Raw genomic sequence first — 11,758 nt, 5'->3', positions numbered from 1 at the left:
TAGGTAGTCCTATCTAGTGTTCTAAAACAAGGAATTGATCGGCAATTAATCATTGGCAGGGCCTATGATTAGGTCCAACTAACGATTAATCACCGATTACTAATTAATATGCACCGATTAATCGCTTGAAGGTGGCCGATCGCCCGACTAGCACTTAGCAACTTTTAGAACATTGGTCCTATCAAGCGTGGACACCCTCGTGTGATGATCCTCTCATTAGACGATCTTTTTCATTAATTTTGTAGACTGCAATTTGTTCATCATCTATACAGAATTTAGATTGATCCGATATTCGTAGCCACCTGAATGAGGCATAACTGTCTTATCACCAATACAATTTGGTCAAGTCCATACCGACATCCAGTTTTCACACAGACGATATACTTGTGTAGACTTACACAATGAACAGCTTTGATCGCCTCATGGTAGGTGGTTCCGTGGTGGGTCTCATATCTTGTCCCATGGGGATCACTTAAGAGGAAATCATATGAGAGGATCTTCATTCGTACTATTACAAATGCTAAATACGGAAATCACCACTTGCGGGTTAATAATAACAGAGCATCTTACAGAGGATCCCACTTAGTAGGGATGCTATGTTAGGACTAAGGCAATCATAAATTGATGTACGTACTCCATTTCACAAGGACACTGATATATATATTTACAGTATAGTACTTACCGGGTCCAAGTGGGACGGCTGCAAATGTTGTGCAGTCCAACAAATTGGAACTAGTATTCGAACAAATCACCTTTGAAGAAATAGTGCAGCTCCAACCAAACCAACCCACAATGTTAAAGCTACCCAGAAAGCTTCGTTCTTCTCCAAACCACTCGGAGGTCGCCAAACCAAGAAGTCCCCTATATAGTCCCTAGTTGATGGAAGTTGATTTGTTGTCGACCTAAATCTCTTTTCATCTCTGTCCTTGTATTTATCACTCCACGTTCCGGCATAGCTGCAAACAACCATGGAAACAGGTCCGATCAACTTCTTTCGGATTCCTCAAAGTCACGGCATAAAGGAACCCATGTAACTATGTTTCATACGCATAAACAAAAATGGGAAGGCATTTAATGCGATTATGTAAAGCTTGCAGAGGTGTGACACTACCTAGCTCATTGATAACACAACCATGGCATAAGAACAAGCAGATTCAGAGTAGCTTATAATTTCGTAGGGACCGACAACAGAAATGAGATCAGCATGCTGTTTTTATCCCTCGTGCAGATGGTTAAGTAGATTTAGCATGCTTTCTCCGTAGCTAATTCTGGATGCAATTTGCTAAAAGAATGAAGAATTGCAGAAAAGGAAGTGGAAGATTGTAATTTCTATGTTACCAGGGAATGCTAGAACCCTAGCAAAATACGTTTTGGTACGACCATTTCAAAACATGGTACACCGTTCCAAAAATGGTAAATTTAGCGATCTCAAGCAATCCCCTAAGTTTTCCCAAAATGTCAACTTATAGGGTAAAAATAGAGAGAGTGAAATTTCGCTGGAAGAAAGTGTAGAAAGTTCGGTCGTAATGGTCCTAGAAATGTGTTTTGTATAATAATTGACAAAGAATAATTAGTTTCACGAGATGTTTATCACTTGGAAGAGTAAGTTCTAATTTTGTTATTTATAGAAGCCTACCCCTAGCTTACCACAATTTAAGCATGTGGCGTACCACATTCCCGTTTCCGTACCTTGTACCGGAACGATCTGCTTTCCAGGTAACAGAGGATTGTATAGGTAACAGAGGATTGTATTAGAGCTCTGGTGAATATATCCCACGAAAGAAATTGAAGAAAAAAAGGTTTCCCCAAACAGGTTAAAAAAGAAATACAAAAAAAAAGTTTGTGTGTAAATTAACTACTTGTAATACAATTTAGCTACCAAATCATTCCAACTAGTGGGGCAACCGGTCTTAATCGCAAGTAACCAAGTCTTCGTAGTTGATTTTTTCCAAGTCTTCCCCCAAATTAGTGCATCTTTAAGTCTTTAGAATTCAGATAACCAAACTACTTCTTATAACTACGGAAGAAAATTATCTTCTTATCAAATAGCCAAACCAATTTAGTAGACTACCTCAAATCTTCTCCAACTGGTGCAGCTTTAGTTGCAACATAGTGACCTATGAAACTTTTTTCTTGATCCTTTATTTTCAAATTTATGAGGGGATAAATGCCCTGTTGCAGAATCAATCCCTAATATAGTTCCACTGGTAGGCAAGATAATTAAACTCATTTCTTCGACTAAAATTAGATCATCAAAGGAGGACATAGATTTGCATCCCCTTCATCACCATGACAAACTAGCTCATTGGGAACCATTAGCAGAAGATAAGAGCTCAAAACTGTTGCTGCAAGCTCAATGAGACCGAAAAAGTTACTTCTCCTACTTCCACGGGCCCTATTACTCTCAAACTAAAGAAATTATCATTCCTTGATACCTATACCAACAAAATGGTTCCTCATATTCCCAAGGTTTGAACCATATGGTGCTGCAAATATGCGAGATGTATTACAAATTAACTAAAGCTGCAAATAGTCTCAATATCAGCGACATGGCAATTAAGTAAAATCTCAACTCACTTGTCATAGCTAGAACCTATCATTGGAATGGTTACCATCTCCTCCTGGGATATCTTAAGCTTAGGTGCTTGCAAGATGTAGCGAAGCTCTCCAGCTTGGCGTCTAATACTTACATTGGGATGATTCTTTTCTAATTCCTTATACAAGGCAATGCAATCCGCATGGCGTTTATTAGCCTCATATGCCATAGCAAGCCATATCTGAATCTGGAAAACAAAAACTCATTGTCTCAACATTAGCAGTGGCAGATGCAAGAATTTTATAATGAGAGGGTGAAATGCATAATCATTTCGGGTCGGGAGGGAGGGAGGGATTATGACAAAAGAAATTGAAATTATGCTGCTGCACCCCTTCCATCCACCGATGCACCTAAGCCTAAGTGTTAAAGCATCCAACTCCAAACCAATTGGCAAAGAGTAGTGGAGAGGCCGCCCAGTCTCATATACTAGTTTTGAAAGAGATAATTAACCGATGTGGAACAAACTCCAACACTAAGTGATACACATGCACATAAAATAACCACATCGACCAAAAGATCCCTGTTTTTAACATTTTAACCCACCTCACCACCAAATAGAGTTGGTCTAGGAATGATTGTGAGAGCACCTTCCAGAAACTCAATGGCACGTCCATACATACCCCTTCCATAAGCCTTCTGACCCAAGTGGTACATCAACTGAGCCATCTTTCTCCGCTCGGCTTGCTCCTTAGCCACCTATTTTCCCATACGAAAAGCAACAAATAAACACACCAAATCAAAATACTCCACTTTTAGGGATAAGTATTACACCAAATCGCCAACCCCCAACTCAACGAAATATTCAAGAGTTTCAAAAACCAATTGAATGTTAATGTTGCCAACACAGCATCCAAATGAATCCTCACTAAATTATGCAGATGGCAATCCTACTATGTCAAAACTAGCCCTCGTAGTCCAAAATTGAAAAGCTTAAGTCTAGCTATTCCTCTGTTACATCGCCAACAAAATCAAACATAAAACTGGCAATGATCACATCGAATCCTAGATTCTCAAGAGTTACTCCACTTTCTGGGCAACCATACAGAGCATACCAAGGGAAGCCATTCTTCTTCCCTCTTTTTTTCTTGCGCAACTTTTGTCTCGTATACTCTCTTTGCAATAATTTGATTATTACATTTTTTTACAACGCAAGAAAATCTAGGCTCAGTTTGGGAATGTGACTCCACATTTTCATGTTTTCTACGTTTGGAAATGACAAATGTGATTCCTGATGACATATTCAAACTGGAATCACGTTCGCAAACCAAGTAGGAATTTGATCCCTCCCACCCCATGGGAATCCTAGATTCCTGGCTCAATCCATACAAAAAAGAAACATCTGACCTTAAAAAATCCCAAAATAAATGTTCCACGGAGAAGATCACTGAATTAATCCAAACCTCGGAAAAGAATTAATTCGGGTATCGAATTACCAGGAATCAAAATCAAATTCCTATTGTCACTAAAGATTACGGGCATCCAGTTGGGGATGGGGTGGGTGGTTTTGAAACTATCGCCCAGTGCATATGCTGAGTACAGATGCCTACCACTCCGCGCTTGCAATAATTCGAGTGTATATATTTAAACCAAACAAGAAGCAGAGAATTCGAAACCTTTTCGAGTTCCTTCCTGACTCTCATCCTCTTATCCTCCTCCGTCTCTTCCCTCTCCTCCGCCCGACTCTGCAACTCCTCCGCCTCCCTCTCCAGCTCTCTCCTCTCCTCGAGCTCCTTCACTCTCTTCCTCATCGCTTTCTCCCAACCAAACAACATCCGATCCTCCCCTTCGTCATCGTCGTACCCGTTCCCATTCCCGTTGCCGTTGCCTTCGTCGTCGCTCATTCCGGCTAGATCCAGCGCATTACCCTTCGAATTCGCCTTGCCTCGGGCGCCAACTCTCTGACTTCTACTCTCTCTGTCGAATTCAAAGCTGCTAGTGGTGGTGGCGATGGAGATGTGGTGGTACGGCTCTTTCTTGAACAGGCTCAGTAGCACGTCGGCGGGTAACGGACGAGGCTTGTTGCCGTCGAGAAGTGAGACTCTGGATGAGGTCACGTCTAGTACTAGCGCTAGGTTTCCGGTTACTACCGCCATGTCGAGGGCGTCTAGAGAGAGGTGCGGGAGAGAGAGGGACATGGAGGTGGGAGGTGAGAGAGAGGGTGCGGGGATATTTTTTTGATGATTGGAGTGTGGAAAGACCGGAAAGGGCATTAATTTTTGTGTTTCGATTCTTTCGAATGGTTTGAGATGGTAGGAATATGGAAGGATGAATAGGGGTAAAGTTGTCTGGAAAGAACGTTAACGTGGCGCTGTGTGTGACGATGGCGTGTGGCTGCGGTTTCAGTGCGGAGTTTTCTTGCTGCAAGGCAAAAACCTTGACCAGTTGACCATGGAACACTTTCACAACTTTCACCAAACAAAACTACACTGTGTACCCCCTGCAATTTACACACTAAATTCTCACGTTTTCCTTTTCCATTTATTCAAATTTGAACACTTCCTTTAACAAATATTGGTGATCCTGGCAACTTTTTAATTTTGGTTAGACCATTATGGATACTCTTTAGAGGATGCATGTAGGTGATTGTTAATGGAAGTCATGGATGTAGTTCAGATGAAATTATGCAATGGAGAAAGATTACACATTTAACTCTTACTGTCTTACGGCCCGTTTGTCGACAGAATATAAGAGGAGTACATGCTATTACCCTGGATAGTATATCCAAAGTCTTATATCTGATGTTTGTCACCTGGATCCACAGATATAATATCCATCCTCGGATATATTACATCCACCCACATGCGAATATAATAAGGATAGGGGGAGATGTCATGCTATTATATCTTTCTTTATATCTCTCTTCTTAACTTCAAAAATGACACCGTCCTCTTTTAATTCTATATTCACCTATTCATATCCACCCGAAATAAATCAAACATATATAGATATCGCCTCTTCTATAAATTACTCAAACAAACCATCTGTATCATATCCCCTATATATATATATATATATATATATATATATCTGTCATTTTATGATATCTCATCTCATACTATATCCATTGAAAATTAATTCGATCGGCAAACGACCCGTTATAGTTTATAGTCAATTTGATTTTATTAGCCTAAATTGAATTAAATTTCACTCATGCATAATCACCTCATATGCACCTCGAGTGTTAAGTTTTCACTTTGGAAGGATGGACAGTTTAAAGAGGTGATGTGACACTTGTTTCGAAATCAATCTATTTTATATACAAATGTAGTTAGGCTCAAAGTCTCCAAACTTTCAATCCTAAATTCTTCCAATTTTGATTTTTTTAATGTTAAAATTGAGAGTTTGGTTAGAGAAAAAAGGAAGAGATAGATGAGAGAGAGACCATGGGGCGAGAGAGAGAAAAAAAAGGGGAACCCATGGAAGTTAGTGCTTCGTCGTCTCCGATATAATAGGAATAACACTCCAAGCATAGGGTTTAATATGTCGAGATAAGTATAATAATTCGGAAGACCGGGTATCGTACCCAAGGGAATATTTGTTACGGCTTGGATGGATTTGTAGATATAAGTAAGGTTTTCGGCATTTAAACGGCCAATTTTGTTTTACTTTTAACGGTGGAAAATAAACGACTAATTAAACGAAGATTTGACTAATATAAAAAATGGAAGGCTTGGTCTAGGAGATCCTAACACTCACAACTCAAGTCAATCCACTTTTCTCATCTTGTTACTCCGGTTTGAGACACACAACTAAGGTTCTCAACCTAGAAAATTTTGCAATGGAAACCATTTTAGACTAAAAACAGGGTTCAAATACCAAGCAAATTCAAGAATTCATTTGGCAAACGCCTCAAGTGACATAGCTCTAAGCATCATATGTGGCAAGTAACACGCTCTTGCCTATACATGATCAAGGAGGTTAACACCTCAGCAATTTGATAAACAAACCCGAACTAACTTGATTTCCAAACCAAAGATTGAAACTTTATGATGAGAAAAATAAGATCAACCTGAGTCATGAGGTGCTAATCACCCCATGACCAAACCTTATAAACTATAAAAAATTGGCTTAGGGTCCACTATAGCATGTTTCTAACCTACTAAGTCCACTAATATGTATTTGGCAAGATATAAAATCCACTACATTTAAAAAAAGAATTAGTACCTGACAGAATTACCCTTCCATTCAAATCTCATCCATTTAGCCCATTATCTCCCCATTATCCCTTCTAGTTTTGAAATCACGCCAATCATGGGTATTTATCTATCTCTCTCTCTCTCTCTCTCTCTCTCTCTCTCTCTCTCTCTCTCTCTCTCTCTCTCTCTCTCTCTCTCTATTTGAAATCACGCCAATCACATTGTTGTACTTATATAACGTTAAATAACAGTCGAAGATTCTCCTTTTCTGATACACTATATATAACGTTATATATTCTCCTTTTTAAGAATAAAGCCGCTGCGCGGACCAATTCATATAAGGTTGTCTATGGTTATATATATGGTTATATATGATTATGGTTATATGTTTATGCATATATATGATCAAGTTTTAACAAGTAACAATTATTGAAACCACTCACCCGCTCTGTCACTGCACATATAACATTATATGTTTAGGTCTGTTAAGCCGTTACGCGGACCAATTCATATAAGGCTGTTTATGGTTATATATATGGTTATATGTTTGTGCATATATATATATATATATATATATTCAAGTTTTAACAAGTATCGATCTTTGAAACCATTACCTCCGCCAATCAAAACACCTGTGTTCAAAATAAATAAAAAATGGATTCAGAATCTGTTATTGTTCAACTACGTAGTTATAAATTTGATTGATAGATCTATAAAACGGATTCAGAGTCTTCTGAATAGCAATATGAAAACAATAACAAAGAAATTACACCAAAAGACTAAAAACCAAATTAAAATTCTAAATCTAATGTTCTTGGCTGTCTTGTCAGGATCAACGATCCTAATGTGACTCTTCAACGTCATGAGGTACCTTTGGTAGAAGAATTTAATGTGGAGGGCTCCTCTGAGGTTGGAGTTCATCCTTAATTCCATTATCACGGTGTCATTGTGGTGATACTCCAATTTGCAATAAATTTGATTAGGCACTTCATGGAACCATACTCCTATTTCTTGTGGATTTGTCATTTCTGCACATATAAGAAAAAAGTTAAACAGATGGAAACATATAGCTTTATATGTTAAAAAAAGGATTCAAGAATTCGTATATTACCATATATGTTTCATGATATCAACTGTTAAACGAAAATCTAAACGTTATATATCTCACGATATATGGTTATATGTACAAAATAAATTAACATATATTTATACACAAAAACTAATACACTACTAAATTTACATTATTGAATAGGTCCGCGCAGCGGATTATAAACTTGAATATATAACCATATATGTTTCTCAACAGCAGCAAAAAAAGTACAAAAAACATTCCAAAGCCAGCAAAAAAACAGTTTTAGTGTAATTGGACTATCGTTTATAGACCTGAATATATAACCATATATTTATATATGCATAAATATACAACCATAACCATGTATAACTATATATATAACCATATATGTTACCATAACCATATATAACCATAAACAACCTTATATGAATTGGTCCGCGCAATGGCCTAACAGATCTGAACATATAACCATATATGTTACTCAACAGCAGCAAATCAAAAGTAAAAAATAAATAAAATCCTAGCATATCTGAACATATAACCATATATGGTACCCAACAGCAGCTAAACAAACGCACAAAAAACAAAACCTTAACAGATCTGAATATATAACCCTTCACAGAGAAGGATAAAGAAAGGAAAAGAAGGATTCGTGTGCTTTTACTGGTGTATAAACCCTTCAAATGCAAAGAACCATACCGAGGGACACAAGGCAACGAAGATCGAGTTATTTGTTACGATTTGGAAGAGCACCTGATGTTTTGAACAGATATATGATGATGAAGGTGTCGGTGACGGTGGTAGCAGTGATGGAGGGCAGGAACTCGGCCATGGATGGCAATGAAGGGCGGTGAGGAGGAGGAGGAGTGCACCGCGGCGAGCAGGCGAGGAGGAGGAGTGAACCGGTGATAGTGAGTAATCGGCAGGGACGGGATGTGACGGCGACGGGAGGTGGGTGGCGATGGCGACGATGACAGGAGGCTGCAACGAGATATTTGTCGCTGCTCTCTCTCTCTCTCTCTCTCTCTCTCTCTCTCTCTCTCTCTCTCCCCTCCCCCCCTTCCCCCGTTTGAAGAAAATGGAAAAGAAACTACATATAGTGGGGTATGTATAGGGCTACATATAGTGATTAAAGCTACATATATTGGGGTATATTGGTATTTTTGTAGGCTAGTGGACTTAAGAGGTTATGAAACTTAGAAGTGGACTAGATGGGTTTGGAAATTGCTATAGTGGACTTATGCAAAATTCTCCCTATAAACTACACACTATCAAGAGAGATAGAAGCAAGGCAAAAACGAGAAAGCATATTTAACCAACGAAAATTGAAATAAATAGATCGAGAGCGTAGCTACAACATTAATTAAGACGGAAATAACAAACTAAGATTAACTACGATAGAAATGCAAGATTAAACTAGGAAAATGAAGAATAAGCAAGAACAAAATAGCAAAAGTAAGCAAATCCTATTCTAGATCTAAAAAGTTGTACTACTATATCTAATAATTGATATTTGTGATATAATGGAGTATTTATATCACCCTCATTTACGCACAAAATATCTCAAAAGAAAACCCTAAGAATTGCTCCAAAGACCCCTCGGTACCAATACCTCCACAACCCTAGTATCGGTACCGAGCTCTCTAACTGCTGGCTCTAAGCTCCTCAATACGGATACGTCCACTTCCTTGATATCGGTACCCACACTACTGGAATGAAATGGATTACTTTGATCCTCCTCTTGGCCTTCTATGCTATCGGGTCACCTCCGGGGCTTTTTTCCTTAGGTCTCAGGACTCGGACTCTCTCGAGGGTCGTCCATGGCATCAAAAGTAGCCTTATTTGCACGGTTTTCCAGAAATATCTTCAAAACAACCTTACTTGCAAAAGCAAACGAAATAACTAAATTAAAGACGTAATTAAGATAAAACTAAGGACTTAGCGCACCAATAATGACATTATTGGGTGCTTATCAGTTAGATTGAGAGAGAGGCAACGGGGTGGGAAAAATTATTGAGTGTTCTTGAGGCACCTCGAAGAATTATTGAGTGGTTTTATCCTATACATTTTTTAACATTTTGTCAATTAATTTGAATTTATTTAATTTACACTTGAAAATTAAAATTCATAAAAAGAGATAAAAGCCTTTCCAACAAAAACGAGAACAACGCTTTGGTGCTTGCATGATTCAGCCAATCTATTCTAAAAAACCATAACTATCATTGTTCCCATTGAAAGAAATCAATGTTATCATTTTTTTTATTCTATTGTCCCGTGCATCGAATAGGTACAACGCTAGTATGTACTAATGGTTCGGTTGCTATGGGCTACCAAAGCCGGGGAGTGCCTTTTCGAAGGCCCCCCTTCCACTCATTTTGAAAATTGAAGAGTCGCCACCTAGGTTTTTGTAAAATGGTTCGCCACTTGAGAAAACCTGAAATTTGAAAATGATAATTGAATTTGAAAATAAACCAGAGATTTTGGGTTCGGGAGCCAGATTATGAGAGGGGAAGGTTTTGTTTAGAAAAACACCCCCCTCGCCCGATAAAATCGGTCTCTACCAATATTTGTGAGATTTTGAAAATCATTTTATTGCTTAACTTTTAATGCCACATAAACAGTTTATAAGCATGCAAGTAGTTTAATTGTAGAAACAAAACCGGCAGTATGAACAGGTAGGCATGTTAAACATTTAACAGTTAATATGCTAATGTCAGATAGCTAATGGCATGCTCAATCAATTGCAGAAAAATAACATATTTTCCCTCGTAAACTCTACTGCACGATAGATATTTGTACCGTACGGTACATGCTTTGTAGTCACCTTTGCACATGAACAACTATAGTATGTAAACGATCTATATTAGAAACGTGTATTTGACAAGCATCCATTAATTCAAACAACTGAAGGCAGGAAGGAAAATAAAGATTCTGTACCACAACTATCACTACCGTACGGTAGAAATGTAAACCGTATGACATGTTATTGTGGTTTTCAATTTTAAAATAGAGTTATTTATCATTCAGTATTTCAATAGGCATACATGCTTTACAATATATAACTAACTAGTACATGTGTTAGGACTGGACATAACATGTGACTGATATAATTCATGAACTTAACTAACATGGCATGTGTTATTTTAAACAGAATATGGAGTAGCATGGTATCTTATATCAAGCATGGCATCTCATATCAAATTGGAAGACGAAAAGAAGTAGCAAACAAAAGACCGTTTCCCTTAAAACCTCTACTGTACAATGGTGATGTGTACCGCAAGGTAGAGATAGGTGGAATCTCAATTTTGATTTTCATGCAGTATTTGAACCATTTGGACCCAAGGCTGGTATAAAGAACTAGTATTAGGCCATATGGTCCCCCTCATAATGCAAGAATAGAAAATTATACCTTTGTTTGGAATGAAGCCTTCTTTAGAAAATTTGTGATATTTGAAAAATCTTGAGCAAACTCCTGGCCTGACCTACTTTGAAGACAAGGTGCGAAGCCTATTTTTCAAACACAGGCTGCCTTTGAATCAAGGATTTTGAACTTGTTTTTGGAAAGAAAAAAAAAAGGGGGATGTTTTGGTGTTTTGAAAGAGGTATGTGAATAAGCAAGGGTTTTCAGAACATTTTTGTAGTGTATCTTGGTGTTTTTCAGTATTTTCCAGTGTGTTTAGATGATTTTCTGTGTGTTCTTCTCCAGAAACACCCTTAGGTATTTATAGAGAAAATTTTCAAAGGATTTAGCTTGGTCTTCAAGCACCTACCGGCCTGCTGCAGGCCTACGACAGCTATGGAGGGCTACGAACTAGGCTATGATGGCTTGAGATGCCTTGGCCGTTAATTTTGAAAAGGTGGTGCAAGTACCGATGTACCGTACGGTAGAGGTGTCTACTTGTCTAACGTACGGTGGATATATGTCTGTCGTGCGGTAGAGTTGACTATTCAGCA

At 38.2% G+C, this 11,758-nt stretch overlaps 1 protein-coding gene across 1 annotated transcript; it reads right to left on the bottom strand.

Moving 5' to 3' along the window:
- Positions 1-525: 525 nt before the first annotated feature.
- Positions 526-4,829, bottom strand: LOC131310777 (uncharacterized). Its single transcript, XM_058337972.1, has 4 exons — positions 4,210-4,829; positions 3,140-3,292; positions 2,578-2,783; positions 526-956 (listed from the first exon to the last, which is right to left on the bottom strand). The coding sequence occupies exons 1-4, from the start codon at positions 4,804-4,806 to the stop codon at positions 749-751; spliced, it is 1,164 nt and encodes a 387-aa protein (XP_058193955.1). The 5' UTR covers positions 4,807-4,829; the 3' UTR covers positions 526-748.
- Positions 4,830-11,758: the final 6,929 nt, after the last annotated feature.

The sequence above is a fragment of the Rhododendron vialii genome, chromosome 12a, assembly GCF_030253575.1.
Source record: "Rhododendron vialii isolate Sample 1 chromosome 12a, ASM3025357v1".
Lineage (NCBI taxonomy): Eukaryota > Viridiplantae > Streptophyta > Magnoliopsida > Ericales > Ericaceae > Rhododendron > Rhododendron vialii.
The sequence above is the reverse complement of the archived record's forward strand: the minus strand, read 5'-3'. Positions and strand labels throughout refer to the sequence as shown.

Coding starts and splice junctions, on each gene's coding strand:
- LOC131310777 (XM_058337972.1), bottom strand. CDS start 4,806: ATGCCCTTTCCGGTCTTTCCACACTCCAATCATCAAAAAAATATCCCC. Junction 2,784..3,139: donor CAACTCTATTTGGTGGTGAG/GTGGGTTAAAAT, acceptor TTTGTTTTCCAG/ATTCAGATATGGCTTGCTAT. Junction 957..2,577: donor ATAGGTTCTAGCTATGACAA/GTGAGTTGAGAT, acceptor GGTTGTTTGCAG/CTATGCCGGAACGTGGAGTG.